Here is a 14820-nt window from a genome sequence, read left to right on the forward strand (position 1 = left end):
CAACAACGGTCGTGTGCATGAGGCCTTAGGCTGAGTTCACACGGGCAAGATTTCCGCGCGGGTGCAATGCGGGAGGTGAACGCATTGCACGCGCACTGACTCTTAACCCATTCATTTCTATGGGGCTGTGCACATGAGCTGTGATTTTCACGCATCACTTATGCGTTGCGTGAAAATCGCAGCATGCTCTATATTGTGCGTTTATGACATAGAAGTGAATGGGGCTGAGTGAAAATCGCAAGCATCCGCAATCAAGTACGGATGCGGTGCGATTTTCACGCATAGTTGCTAAGATGACAGTATTATGTATTATGGTTAATTATGGTTATAAGGGAAAATAATAGCATTCTTTAAAGGGAGTCTGTCACCACATTTTAGCATGTTAGACCGTTAAAATAGGGTTATGTGATCCAGCCAGAACATAAAAACGATACCTTTGTGGTAGAAAACGGACTTTTCTTTTTGCCGAAAATGAAGTTATAAGATTATGTTCTGAGCCCTCTCAAGTGCCCAGGGCGGTCTCTCAATCCTCGGAGACCCAGGCAGGCACCCCCTAAACGGCTGATAACTCCGCCCTCCGTGCGCCTCTGCCCGCCCGTTTACTCCCCTCCCCTGTCCCTTTCCACTGCGGCTGTGCGGTACAAATCGTGGACATATGGATGATAAAGAAGAGGGTCCTCCAATCAGCACTCAGAGAGACAGCACAAACACTGCCTTTTGCCCTGGCAAACTTGGCCCAACCATGTTTTCCATGGACAGATATTAATTTAAATGACTGACATTTAGTAGTAAATTTCCCCTGCAGGGTTAATGTAAGACTGTCCGGATCCACCGACAGTATCAGCTGATCTCCAGGTGTTTATGGAGCTATACACAGGATCAGCCGAAGCCATGCCAGTGTTGTATTGTTGACACAACCTCTTCAATATACCTCTGATGTGTAAACCAGGAAAGATCCAATAAAACTGTACGGCTATCACGAGAAAGTTACTGGACATTCCTGTTACTTATATTTCATAGCAGATACGGGCTTTACTATGACAGGCATTATCTGCTGAGCTGTGGAAGAATACAAGCTGCTGTAAATTGTGGCCCGCGTTCTGCTGACAGAATCACAAGGCAGAGGAATCTGATTGCTATTTATATATCAACCTATCACTACTGCTTGTAAAAGGGGCGATTTTGCCAAAATAGAGATGAGCGAATTAGTTGAAGTTCATTTCGGGTTCCGATTCGCCAATTTTTAAAAAAAGTTTTGTACGAGTACAATCAATTCTACCCTAATCAAATGTGCTCCAATTGCATTGGCATATAACACTCTCTGGTCTTCTAGGATTTTCTCAGCAATATACAGTTGCAAGAAAAAGTATGTGAACCCTTTGGAATGATATGGATTTCTGCACAAATTGGTCATAAAATGTGATCTGATCTTCATCTAAGTCACAACAATAGACAATCACAGTCTGCTTAAACTAATAACACACAAAGAATTAAATGTTACCATGTTTTTATTGAACACACCATGTAAACATTCACAGTGCAGGTGGAAAAACTATGTGAACCCCCTAGACTAATGACATCTCCAAGAGCTAATTGGAGTGAGATGTCAGTCAACTGGAGTCCAATCAATGAGATGAGATTGGAGATGTTGGTTACAGCTGCCCTGCCCTATAAAAAAAAAAACACACACCAGTTCTGGGTTTGCTTTTCACAAGAAGCATTGCCTGATGTGAATGATGCCTCTCACAAAAGAGCTCTCAGAAGACCTACGATTCAGAATTGTTGACTTGCATAAAGCTGGAAAGGGTTATAAAAAGTATCTCCAAAAGCCTTGCTGTTCATTAGTCCACAGTAAGACAAATTGTCTAGAAATGGAGAAAATACAGCACTGCTGCTGCTCTCCCTAGGAGTGGCCGTCCTGTAAAGATGACTGCAAGAGCACAGTGCAGACTGCTCAATGAGGTGAAGAAAAATCCTAGTGTCAGTAAAGACTTACAAAAGTCTCTGGCATATGCTAACATCCCTGTTAGCGAATCTACGATATGGAAAAAAACTAAACAAGAATGGATTTCATGGGAGGATACCACAGAGGAAGCCACTGCTGTCCAAAAAAAACATTGCTGCATGTTTACAGTTTGCACAAGAGCACCTGGATGTTCCACAGCAGTACTGGCAAAATATTCTGAGGACAGATGAAACCAAAGTTGAGTCCTAGAAGATATTCTACCATGGAGGCCTGATTCACACAGTCTTCTCTTAACAGTTGTTCTAGAGATGTGTCTGCTGCTAGAACTCTGTGTGGCATTGACCTGGTCTCTAATCTGAGCTGCGGTTAACCTGCGATTTCTGAGGCTGGTGACTCGGATGAACTTATCCTCCGCAGCAGAGGTGACTCTTGGTCTTCCTTTCCTGGGGCGGTCCGCATGTGAGCCAGTTTCTTTGTAGCGCTTGATGGTTTTTGTGACTGCACTTGGGGACACTTTCAAAGTTTTCCCAATTTTTCGGACTGACTGACCTTTATTTCTTAAAGTAATGATGGCCACTCGTTTTTTCTTTACTTAGCTGCTTTTTTCTTGCCATAATACAAATTCTAACAGTCTATTCAGTAGGACTATCAGCTGTGTATCCACCTGACTTCTCCACAACGCAACTGATGGTCCCAACCCCATTTATAAGGCAAGAAATCCCACTTATTAAACCTGACAGGGCACACCTGTGAAATGAAAACCATTTCAGGTGACTACCTCTTGAAGCTCATCAAGAGAATGCCAAGAGTGTGCAAAGCAGTAATCAAAGCAAAAGGTGGCTACTTTGAAGAACCTAGAATATGACATATTTTCAGTTGTTTCACACTTTTTTTGATAAGTATATAATTCCACATGTGTTAATTCATAGTTTTGATGCCTTCAGTGTGAATCTACAATTTTCATAGTCATGAAAATAAAGAAAACTCTTTGAATGAGAAGGTGTGTCCAAACTTTTGGTCTGTACTGTATATTATATATATATATATATATATATATATATATATATATATAAAATCAAAGGGGTTATCCATGATTAAATGACTACTCTTATTGTGACAGGTAATCCCCTTTTCACAGTAGGACCCCTACTGATCACGATAGCTTAGACCCAGTACCCCTTGGGTCCCCCCAAAGTGAATGGAGTGGCAGGTCAGGCATGCACAGTGACCCTCCATTCGTCTCTGTGGGAGTTCTGCAGACAACGGTCAGCTATTTCTGGAGCTCCCATAGAGATGAATGGAGTGGCAGGTCACATCCTCAACTTGCTGCTCCTTGCTCCATTCAATTCAGGGGTTGCAGAGGGATATGAGGTCTCCATTCTCATAATTGGTAGGGGTCCCAGTGATAGGACCCCCACTGATCTAATAGTTATCCCATATCCTGTGGATAGGATTAATTAAACGCAATTACAAAAGTATTCTGATACAAGTGCTGGTTTGAAAATTAAAAATGGTGTTTGTAGGACAACCCCTTTAAGAGACCATCCCATTATTATTGCTCGGTTCATTTTCTTAAATGTTATATTTTCTTCCAAAATATTTTGACTGCTTTATTAATCACTTGGAGAGCATGTTGGTTTATTCTAGTTGTACAGTATGTGTCTTTTTGTATTTTATTCATGGAGATTGATGCAAGCATTAAGTGCACATATCTGTTTAAGGAGTAAGCATAATCTACCCTTACACATCACCGAAAATATTTTGTCCTCCAAGCACCATCTATCAAAAGTAAAAATAATAGCTCCTAAATTATGTTTTTTTCAGCAATTAATCCAAATATAGGGTCACAAGCCTCCCATGTGGCCCCTGGAGACACATTCACATATGAGTGGGATGTACCGCAAAGTGTGGGGTCAACTATGTATGACTTGAACTGCTTACCATGGCTGTACTACTCATCAGTTGATGTTCCGAGGGACACAAATTCTGGACTGGTGGGTCCCTTGTTGGTGTGTAAGACTTTAGTTAATGACAAACAGGTTAGTACTGGTTTCTTTTATTTTTTATTTTTTTATACATATATATTTTAAATTGAGTACATGCATGTATTCCATGATTAGGGAATAAGTGTCTGACTGGTGGCAGTCCGACTGCTTGCCCCCCACCAATCATGAGAATGAGGGCTGGTACAAGTGCTTGGATATCTAGTGCTGATTGGAGCAGAACTGCACATGTGTGACCCCAACTTCCTTTAAATTGGGACACACAGGCCCCATTTCTCGTGTGGGTCCCCATGGTTGGAACCCATGCCAATCAGACATCTATGTCTTATCCTGTGGATAGTGGCTAAGTTGTCTTAATGGGGCAATCTCTTTGAGAGGTCACTATTTATGAAGGGAAACCATTTAACATTTTCTGTGTATATTCTGACACCCATAATCTACAGAGCTATATGAGGGCTTGTTTTTTGCAGGCCAAAGTGTAATTTTTATTGGTACCATTTTAAATTACATAAGACTCCTTTTAATCACTTTTTTATTCAAATTTTTTTGAGGGGGGGGGTGGCAGGTGAGGTGACCAAAGAATGGCAGATCCGCATGATAAATATTATTATATGTTTATAGTTCAGACTTTTTTTTTTACTACAGCAATACCAATTCTGTTTGTTTTTTTGTTTTTTGTTTACATTTAAAATTGGGAAAAAGGGTTGAGTTGAATTATTTATATTTTTCTATTTACTTAAATTACTTTTTAAAACATTAGCAGGGTTTACCAGGCAGGCCTAGGAACCTTCACAAGACCACAGGCTGCCATAGAAACCAATCAGAGCCCTATGAATATGGGTCTACTTGGAGGACAGAGGGAGCTCCCTCCCTCTGTCTAACAACTCAGATGCCGCAGTCATTATTGACCAACTGCGGTATTATTTTTATTTATTATTATTATTATTATTATTTATGTATTATGAAAATACATAATATAAGATACAATAAACAAGGAACTATTGAAAGACTGGTACAGAGGGGGAGAGAACCCTCAACGACTTACAATCTACAATCTGAGGGTTCAATAACAACAAGCTCCTTACTCGCCACTGAAGCTGCCTACCATTGATTGGGAGTAAGGAGCTTTATTATTGGTTGTGCCTGGTACCAGCAGTATCACTGTGCCAATCGAAGTGCTCATTGGTGAAGGGAAAGTCTCATGCACTTAGAAAATTGTACAGGCATATGTGACGTCTTTACAAGCTTTATGCGACCTCTGCTTCTGCACATACTCCGGTTGGGCTAACCCTTCTGGTTACTGCTAATAAATAGCGGTGTATCTTCCATATAAGCAGGCTATGTAACTATTATTATGCCATCATGGGGGAACTTGACACTGAACTGCTTTCTCCTACTTTAAGATATGGTAAAATGATTTGTATACAATTCCAACCTCTGTAAATGTTATCAAATTATCTGCATTAACTTCAACAAAAGAGTTCCGCACTTGTAGGAGCTCTCAGCAGGAGGTGGGGCCCATTCTGAGTTCTGGTACCTAGCCTTTTGATTTCTGGAAAATGATTCAGTACATTTTGAAAAATATTTTATTAGATGTGATTGTAAAGATATGTTCATGTGGTTGCAGAGAGGAGTCGCTCATAATTACTTCATGATGCCTTATGTATTTGATGAGAATAAAAGTTGGTATCTGGAAGAGAACATTGAGCTTTTCACAAGCAGCCCCAATACTGTGGACCAGGAAGATCCAGATTTTCAGGAATCCAATATGATGCACTGTGAGTATTTACTAAGCTTTACTGTTTAGGGCATAGCTTGCTTCATATCAACTCTGTAGCAAGACCTGGTTAAAGTGGACAATGAGTAATTGCTTATTGTTATACAATATGTTGTAGCTTGCAACTGGAATCATATGCTGCAAGTTCAACAGTTCAAGTGGTTATCCCAATAAGAACACATATCCCCTACCCACAGAAAGATGTCTGATCGCTTGAGGTCTGACTGCCCAGCATTTACAACCCATGTGGTCCCATAGTCTCCTTTGTGAATGGTATGGTACTGCACATGCATAACTGACACTCCATTCACTTCAGGAGGAGTGATCCAGATAGAGCAAAGCACTATCTCTACCAGTTCCATGGAAGTAAATGGAGCGGTGGTCTTGCATGAGCAGTGCCACACCATTTAAAAATGGAGACTGCAGGAACTCTGTTGTTGTGAATGCAGAAGGTCTTAGCAGTTGCACCCAGGTACCCACTATACTGTGGATAGTGGATAATTGTTATTGGTTTGGAAAACCCTTTCAGTTTTTCAGCCAAACACAAGAATGGTTTCTAAAGGAAGCAATGGTATTAAGGAAAGCCTTGAACTTCTCCTCTCTTCTGGATCCATTCCAGTGTTTAGCTTTACTGAAAAAGTGCACCACAAATTACATGTGTGATTCCAGCCTAATTGAATACTGCAGGAAAAACTGATAAACGATAGGAATCGTGCGCCACCCCTGCAGGTCCTGCACTAGACGTAACACATTAATTAGGTCAGATCAAGAGTTTTTCCAAAAATCAAAACATATTACCTAATGTGCTAAACGTCTGATCGTTGGGGGTCTCGCCATCGATCATGAGAACAGAGGTTCTATGTTCATCGTATGGAGAATTTGGCACTTAGTATAACACTCAACTATCTCTGTCAGTTCCATAGACTTTGAATAGTTATTTTGTGTATGGACAGCTTGTTAGTGCCATAAAGCTGGTAGACTGGGACTAGTGGGACTACTGCAGCTGTTGATGGGGTAGAAATTATTTTACTCCGATCACTTCAGGTGGGTATCTATCACTGTAGCCTGTGAATGGTGGATGTAACGGATCTCCTGGCACCCCTACTGGGTACCTCCATTGATGGATGCTCCTAGTGCTTCCCGAGGGCTCCAAGCACTCAACTTGACACCATAACCACCATAGACCCCACGAACCGCTGCAGCTTGGTTGGGGTCTCACCGTCCTCCACCCATACTGGACCCAAGGGCTTCAGCTTCCAGTGGGTGAACCACTCCTAAATCCAGAGAGCAGGAACCATGAACAAGCTCTTACAAGAGCTTATACTCAGGGGAGTATTGTGATATAGCAATCCCCAAGAGTGTAGTTATCCCATCCCCCAAACATGAGCCAAAACTTCATGAAGAGGTAAAGCAGTTCTCTTTATTGAACACACACGCGTTGACTTATATACACATTTTCCAACAAGGGTACCACCCCCGTGGACCTGGTTGGGAACTGAGGACATAACATAGCAGCCAATCCTTTGCACAAAAACGATGCATTCAACAAACACAATGGCATTGTCTGTGACGCAATTAGCAAACACAATGGCATTGCCTGTGACGCAATTAACAAACACAATGGCATTGTCTGTGACGCAATTATCAAACACAATGGCAATGTCTGTGACGCAATTAACAAACACAATGGCATTGCCTGTGATGCACTCAATAACGGAATAGGCATTGTCTTTGACGCAATAAACAAAATACAATTACCAAAACACAATGGGCTCTGCCTGTGATACAATTACCAAACATAATGGGCTAACTTAACCACTCACAGGCAGAAAACACACATTTTTCCCCAAAACACAGAAAACACCTCAATTCCCCACATATCCCCATAATTTATACATCCATTATAGCTCTGATCTGGGTGAACAACATATCCAAAAATCACCCAGATCCAAGGAGGGGTTCCCGAATTCCATGGAAGTCACATTTGGCCGACTGCAAGCATGGCTTTCCTGCCCAAAACAGTTCCACAGATTTAGGCTGTGCGGCCGGTCTACCTTCTCCTTCAAAGTTAGTATATGGGCCATAATCCTGAGGCAAGAGGCTGGCAAACAGGCCCCTCTAAAACCCAGTGGCAAGGTTATTTTCGCCACAGTGGAAAAGGGGTTCTTTAGTTTTTTTTAGCTGCTGAGTCCTTTGTCTTGCCACGTCTATTAACAAGAAATTATTTCATTCATCTTACAGCAATCAATGGATACATGTATGGAAATCAGCCGGGGCTAGACATGTGTAAAGGAGACTCGATTCGTTGGCATATGCTGGGACTAGGCTCAGAGGTCGACGTGCATGGAGTACACTTTTTTGGAAATACCATTCTCATCCGTGATACCACAAGGGATGTAGCCAGTTTATTCCCACACATCTCTTACTCAGTAATAATGACTCCTGACAATGAAGGTAAGTTACAGAGAATGATTGTGCAGTAAATGCATGATACATGCTTCTCTACTACAAACTGTTCCTCCCTGATACAAACTGGATCTGCCAACAAATTTCTAATGTGTACAGCCATCATAAATGGTTGGACAAAACAAACAACGAACTCAACAAACATAGAACTCTATACTGAACAGAGACTTTCAATATGTCCACACCGTAATCTCCAGATAATCTACTTAGGTCATCTAATCTGGCTTCACGTGACCAGTGTGAGGTTTGAAGTATACATGAAGGAGATGTAGGTGCAGTGGCTGGAAAATGGTGATGCCAGGCCAATGGTAGAAGACAAATAAGTCTCTCATTACTAAAATGCAGAATGGGAGTTGTAGAGCCCCCAGAGAAATTAAAGCACAATTCCAAAAAATTACAGCAAAATTCTTGATGTGTGGTACTCGTTCTCTTTATCCTTTCAAAGTCTTTCTCTGTGTAGAATCTAAGGCTGGCAATAAGGTTATTGCAAACTTGACTGTAATTCCCAGCTGAGGAGTTAAGATACGGCCGGCCAAAACTGTGTCAAAATGTGAAAGGGTGTATTGGCAATGTTCCCTTTCACAGCAGCATAGTCTCTATCAGCCTTAAACAAGCACAATACATTAATGACGTACTCCAGAGCCCGGTTTTGCAAATCATGTCTCTTTCTGGAGTACTCTGGGACTGGTGGCTAGTTTTCTGAGGAATGAGTTTATGGAGCTCCTCTCTCTTCCTCAGCATACAACACTCACACACTAAACTAAGGTTGGTCCTAATCCCATCTCCTATAATCCTAAAAAGGGGTTAACTCAGGATAGTTAACCCTCACCTAGCCATACAGAACTATTTGGTGTACAATATAGCACATCAGAACAGTACATTAGACGAATTAACGTGACAAGAAATCCTTTTGCAAATTGAGGTGAAAGGGAGCAGCAGTGCGGTAACAAGGACTGTCCACTACACAGTGTATGAAGCTGTGTAGTTCTTGTGTCTGGTTCTGGTGCTGCAACTAGTAAAAAGAGCAGCAGTCAGACTACCGCTGATCTGATATTAATGACCTAGCATAAGCAAAGATGATGATAGTTCTGGAAAATCCTTTTAACATGGCCTTTCAGGTTTTGAGCATAATAATATTACAGGTTATAGTTAGAATTCCGGAGATGGGTCGATGGTCCGGGAGTTATTCTGATTGTTTGATTGGAGCTGGGAAGGATTTTTTCCTCCTAAAATGAGGAAAATTGGTTTCTACCTCATATATGTGGTTTTTCAACTTCCTCTGGATCAACTATGCAGGATAACAGGCTGAACTGGATGAATGTGTGTCTTTTTTCACCCTTATAACTATGTTACTATAGGCTTGAGAAAGGTTCTAGTGCTGAGCCGAAACGTCACATCCTGAAAGGGTGAATAAACATTTTTCTCTTTTTTACAATTGAGTGTGCTACCTGGTTGCATTTTTATGTTACTATATTACTATGTTACATGCTTCACAGGGTCTTATATGTAAAACTACTTTATTGTCCTGCAAGAAATATGAGCCCGAACTCCAGCCTCCAATCCCATCGACAGTCTTTTGGCATCCTGTATGCAGTTTACCAAACCTTACAGGAGTTGTTCACTTGCATGCAGAATGCAAACAGCCAGGGACAGTTTTCTGCAGACCAGGGCTGGTATTATAATATAGGTAGATTAGTTAGATTAGATGTTGACAGTGTGATGCAATGCCTTTGGAGGATACTGTGATCATTAGAAGGTTTTAGTATTAGGTAAATAGAACTTCAGATGTACGTCACACAAGAGATTCCACCGTGTCATTATTTATTCAACAAAAATGAAGCCAAAATGGAGGAGTCATATGTGAAAAATCAAGTATACCACATGAATCAGTAGCTTGTGGAACCACCAGTAGCAGCAATAACTTGAAGGAATCATTTGTATGACAGCATTAGTCTAGTTTCACACGTGTGGCCTGCAGGAGCTTCCCTAGCATATTTGCCAATTCCCGACATATTTGCAGCTGGATCTCCTCCAGATCCCATTATAGTCAATAGGGCTGGGGGGCATTGCAGTATCATCTGGCTATGCTGGATCCAGCCTGCTGGAGAGCAGGCTGGAAGTGTGAAACCAGCTTTAGTTAGTCTATCACACCACTCTAGAGGAATTTTAGGCCACACTTCTTTACAATTTTGCTTCAGTTCATTGAGGTTTGCGGGCATTCATTTATGCATGGCGTCTTTAATGTCTCATCACATTTCAATTTGGTTGAGGTCTTGCCCTTAACTAGGCCATTGCAACACATTGACTCTTTTTAACTATTCTGTTATTAATTTGAGGGGGTGCTAAGGATTATTGTCTTGCTGCATGACCCAGTTTCAGCCAAGCTTTAGCTGTTGGATAGATGTCCTCATATTTCACTTTAGAATAGTTTGGTATGCAGAAGAGTTCATCATTTACTCAACTCAACAACAAAGTGCCGAGGTCCTGTGGCTGCAAAACAAGACCAAATCAGTACCTCTCCATTGCTGCGCTTGACAGTTGGCATGAGATGCTTGTGCTGATATGCTCTGCTTGGTTTTCAGCTTTTCACCAAATGTGGCACTGTGTATTATGGCCAAATACATACACCTTGGTCTTGTCTGTCCAAAGAACATTGTGCTCAGAACAGGCATTTTCCTGTGAACCCTTCCAAGCAAGCCATAAATGTTCAGTTTTTTCTAATTGTACTGTCATGAACTAGAACATGTAATATGCTAGCTCATGCCTGCAGAGTCCTAGATGTAGTGCTTTCTCTGAGCATTGCACAGTCTGGCCTTGAGGTGAATTTGCTGGGATGTCCATTCGTGGGAAAACTGACTGTCCTGATTAACCATCTTGAATGTTTTTCACTTATGAATAAGCTTTCTTACTGTAGAATTATGGATTTCCAAATATTTGAAAATGGCCTTATAACCCTCTTCAGACTGATGGGCAGAAACAATTGCTTCTCTAAGATTATTGCTGATGTCTTTCCTCCTTGGCATTGTGTTAGCACCTGAATGCTCCAGACCAGCAAACTGTCAAAGCTTATGCTTTTATAAAGGTGGTCACACTTACTGATGATCCATTAATCAAGGTTATTTTATTAGAAGCACTTATCCTCCTAATTCCTATGGAGCAGTAAGGATGTAGTGCATTTTTCATACACAGCTTCTGCATTTTCTCCCAGTTTTTGTTAAATAATAACATGGTGTAATTTGTCATGGGTTGTTGTTCATATAAAGTTATATTCACCTAATTCTAAGGCCCGCTAAGGACCAGAATTGAAAGGTGTACTTTGTTTTTTCTCATGACTGTAAGGCTTTATCTGCATAGTAAATGAAGAAAGTGATCAGTTAGATGTGAAATTTGTTTACTACATCTTATATAAGAATTTTTTGGCCGATTTCAATGATTTACCAACAAATCCGGCATTATTAAATTATTGTATTTGAGACAAACAACCAGTGTAAAAATAGGGAGATAACAACCTTCGCAAAACTGATAGCAACTTTTTATTTTATTTTACAATTATTGGGAAAAATGAATACATCTTAAGAACAATTGAAAACAGAACTTAGAAGTGCAATTTATAAAAACTAATTTTATCATTTTATATTGAAAAGTGTAGCCCTGACTGTGAAAGGCCAAACATATATTGACTACGAGTTTGCCAAGAGGATACTTTTTGCCATGTGCTTTGTCATTAAAATCTACAGGCAAATCTGCATATACACCAGGAGATTTCTCTACTATAATCATCAAGGGTGCACTTCTAGCATGATGGGAATGGAACCTTACAATGTAATCAGGTCAACGTCACCCTGGATATGAATAAATGTAACTTAAAAGTATATGACAAATAAAGAAACAAGGCTTTTTCTTTTCTTTCTGCCTCTTCTTTCCTCTTTATTCCATCATCTGATTCCACAATCCCATTGCAGAATATATAATTGTGACACGTATGTGCGCTAAGAGCTTCCATTACTCATTTATAGTCGGTAATGTACCACTTTTAACTAGAATGACCCCCATTCTTTAGCTCTATTGTTTGCATATACAATGGTGTGCAGCCATTTAGTTTATTTTTATTATGTTTGCTTCATGGATATACACCTGTGATTCTGAAGGTTTTAGTCAAAATTTTCTTGCACTATATTGAGGGTGGCACCCCTTTTAGACTGGACACGCCCATCTACCTGGGACTTCTGAGCAGAGTACTTTTGTAGCTGGTTCCTACACAGCCCTGAATATTGGAGACTTTAGTAAGTCCAAAGTGAGGCAGTATCTTTAGTGATAGGGACCCATCTGCGGAAGCCACCTTGACGCCTGGTAGATGGGCCCGACACGTATGTGCGCTAAGAGCTTCCGTTACTCATTTATAGTCGGTATTGTACCACTTTTAACTAGAATGACCCCCATTCTTTAGCTCTATTGTTTGCATATACAATGGTGTGCAGCCATTTTTTTTTATTTTTTATTATGTTTGCTTCATGGATATGCACCTGTGATTCTGAAGGTTTTAGTCTAAATTTTCTAGCGCTATATAATAGTGAATTCATTTTTTTCTTCTCAGGTGTTTTTCATATTGGATGTATGACTTCAGACCATTTCACAAGCGGAATGAGACAGACCTACAGCGTTAAGTCATGTGGCAAAAGGGAACCTCTGATAGAGTTTTTCCATACACAAACATATTACATTGCAGCAGAAGAGGTTGAATGGGACTATTCTCCAAGTCGGACCTGGGAACATGAGAGGCATTCACTCCATGAAGAAAGGTGATTGTTTACTACTTGCTTCTTCTGTCAAACATGTGCTACGGAAACATCTTACAAGCAAACTGCCACCAGTAAAATGCTGGGCAATCTGAAGGTAGCAAGTTAGAGCAGGAAATGCTGATCAGATCGGTATATAGTTTTAAAGGAAAAGATTGAGCATAAAATGTAAGTACACAAGTAAGCCTGCCATCTGTAGATTGCACTGCATTTTCTTGGTGACAAGTTGCCTTTAAATTATTGTTTTATTCTATAATGTTTCATCTATAAAGTGTCACCTGTTTACATGACATGTGGCTACCTACAGAGCAGTAAACACAGAAACAATATAGTAAAGGCATCATTATTTTTACGTTATATTCCCAAATATGTCATATTTGACTACTTCTAACTGTTCAGCTAAATTATATATTTAGCATAGGTGATCCGGAATGAAAAAAGAAAGAAAAGAGTATTAACAGACAGGAGAAAATTTAAAGGGGTTTTTCCAAGTTTTTTATACTAATGACCTATCTGGTGGGGGTCTGACACCCGGGAGCCTGGTCAAACAGCCGTTTGAGAAAGCAGCGGCATTCCTGCGAGCACCGTGGCCTTCTCACAGCTTTTCCTAGGCCAGTGACAACGCGTTCATCAATCGTTGCCCAGGAGCAGCATAGCCCCATGGCTGAGCTGTGATACCAAACACAGTCGCTATACAACGTATGGCGCTGTGCTTGGTTAGCAGAGAGAAGGCAGCAGCGCTCACAGGAGCGACGGTGCCTTCTCAAAGTAGCTGATTGGCGGGGTTCCTCCACCGATCAGATATTGATGACCTATCCAGAGCATGGGTCATCAGTATAAAAATCCTGGAAAACCCTTTTAAGTTTGACCCAATGAGCTGAGTAAGTCATGGTACTAAAGTTCAGTATTAAAGTTCAAGTTGGGCCTGTCGCCTCTCCTGACATATCTATTTTAGTAAATACTTAAAAAGTGATGGTTCCTATTGAGTGACTACAAGCTGAGATTTTAAACTGAGGTGAATTAAATGGCAATCCAGGCCCGGAAACAAAAACTTGGCGAGGACCCGGCCACTTCCAGTCCCCTCAGCAGAAGTCACAGCTGAGGCCACTGATTGGCCTACAGTATTGATGTTCAGGAATCGGAAGCAGCGAGGATAAACACACACCACAGAAACCAGGAGGATCAGAGCAGGTGGGTTTCTTTTTGGTGCTCAGTGTTCAGCCATCCTCAGTTTTTTTGTCAGGGTCCAGACAACCCCGTTAATACAGAAAGTATATTGCAAAGATTAGTTATACAACAAATAGCATTTATTTCCTGAAAATGCAGTTCCTCTTAATTTCAGCAGTCTCCTGAATATTGAGTATGTCTGTAGTGTACAAAAAACAAACGTTTTAGTGGCACAGGTGGCATACAAACTGATAAATGGTATAAAGATCTTTCACTAATGACCCCTCAGATTCTGTGCTGCATATTGGTTATTTTACATCAAATAATCTTCTGTTTCCTCAAAGCCCAGGAGATGTCTTTTTAAATAAAACTCAAACTTCAATTGGTTCAAAATATAAAAAAGCTGTATACCGGGAATATACAGACCAAACTTTTACAGTACAAAAGGAAAGAACAGGAAACGAAGAGCATTTGGGTATTCTAGGTAAGCAGGGTGGCTTTGGTTTCGATATGCTGTATATTTTCATAAACTAACAAAGACTGGCTCAGAGTGAGCGGAGTGATGGCAATAAAATATAATATTCAAATATATTTACGTACAGAATATGACAAATAATTATAATAAAATATTAAACTAAAATATTA

At 40.5% G+C, this 14820-nt stretch overlaps 1 protein-coding gene across 1 annotated transcript in view; it reads left to right on the forward strand.

Annotated features, from left to right (window-relative positions):
• The first annotated feature begins 3762 nt into the window (after nucleotides 1-3762).
• LOC122934276 (ceruloplasmin-like) overlaps nucleotides 3763-14820 on the forward strand; it is a 42017-nt gene continuing 30959 nt past the window's right edge. The window contains exons 1-5 of the mRNA XM_044289622.1: nucleotides 3763-4005; nucleotides 5597-5747; nucleotides 7988-8200; nucleotides 12807-13011; nucleotides 14520-14659. Coding sequence (XP_044145557.1) covers nucleotides 3778-4005; nucleotides 5597-5747; nucleotides 7988-8200; nucleotides 12807-13011; nucleotides 14520-14659 — 937 coding nt within the window. The 5' untranslated portion in view covers nucleotides 3763-3777. The remainder of the gene's footprint in view (nucleotides 4006-5596; nucleotides 5748-7987; nucleotides 8201-12806; nucleotides 13012-14519; nucleotides 14660-14820) is intronic.

Source organism: Bufo gargarizans, chromosome 4 (genome assembly GCF_014858855.1).
Source record: "Bufo gargarizans isolate SCDJY-AF-19 chromosome 4, ASM1485885v1, whole genome shotgun sequence".
Lineage (NCBI taxonomy): Eukaryota > Metazoa > Chordata > Amphibia > Anura > Bufonidae > Bufo > Bufo gargarizans.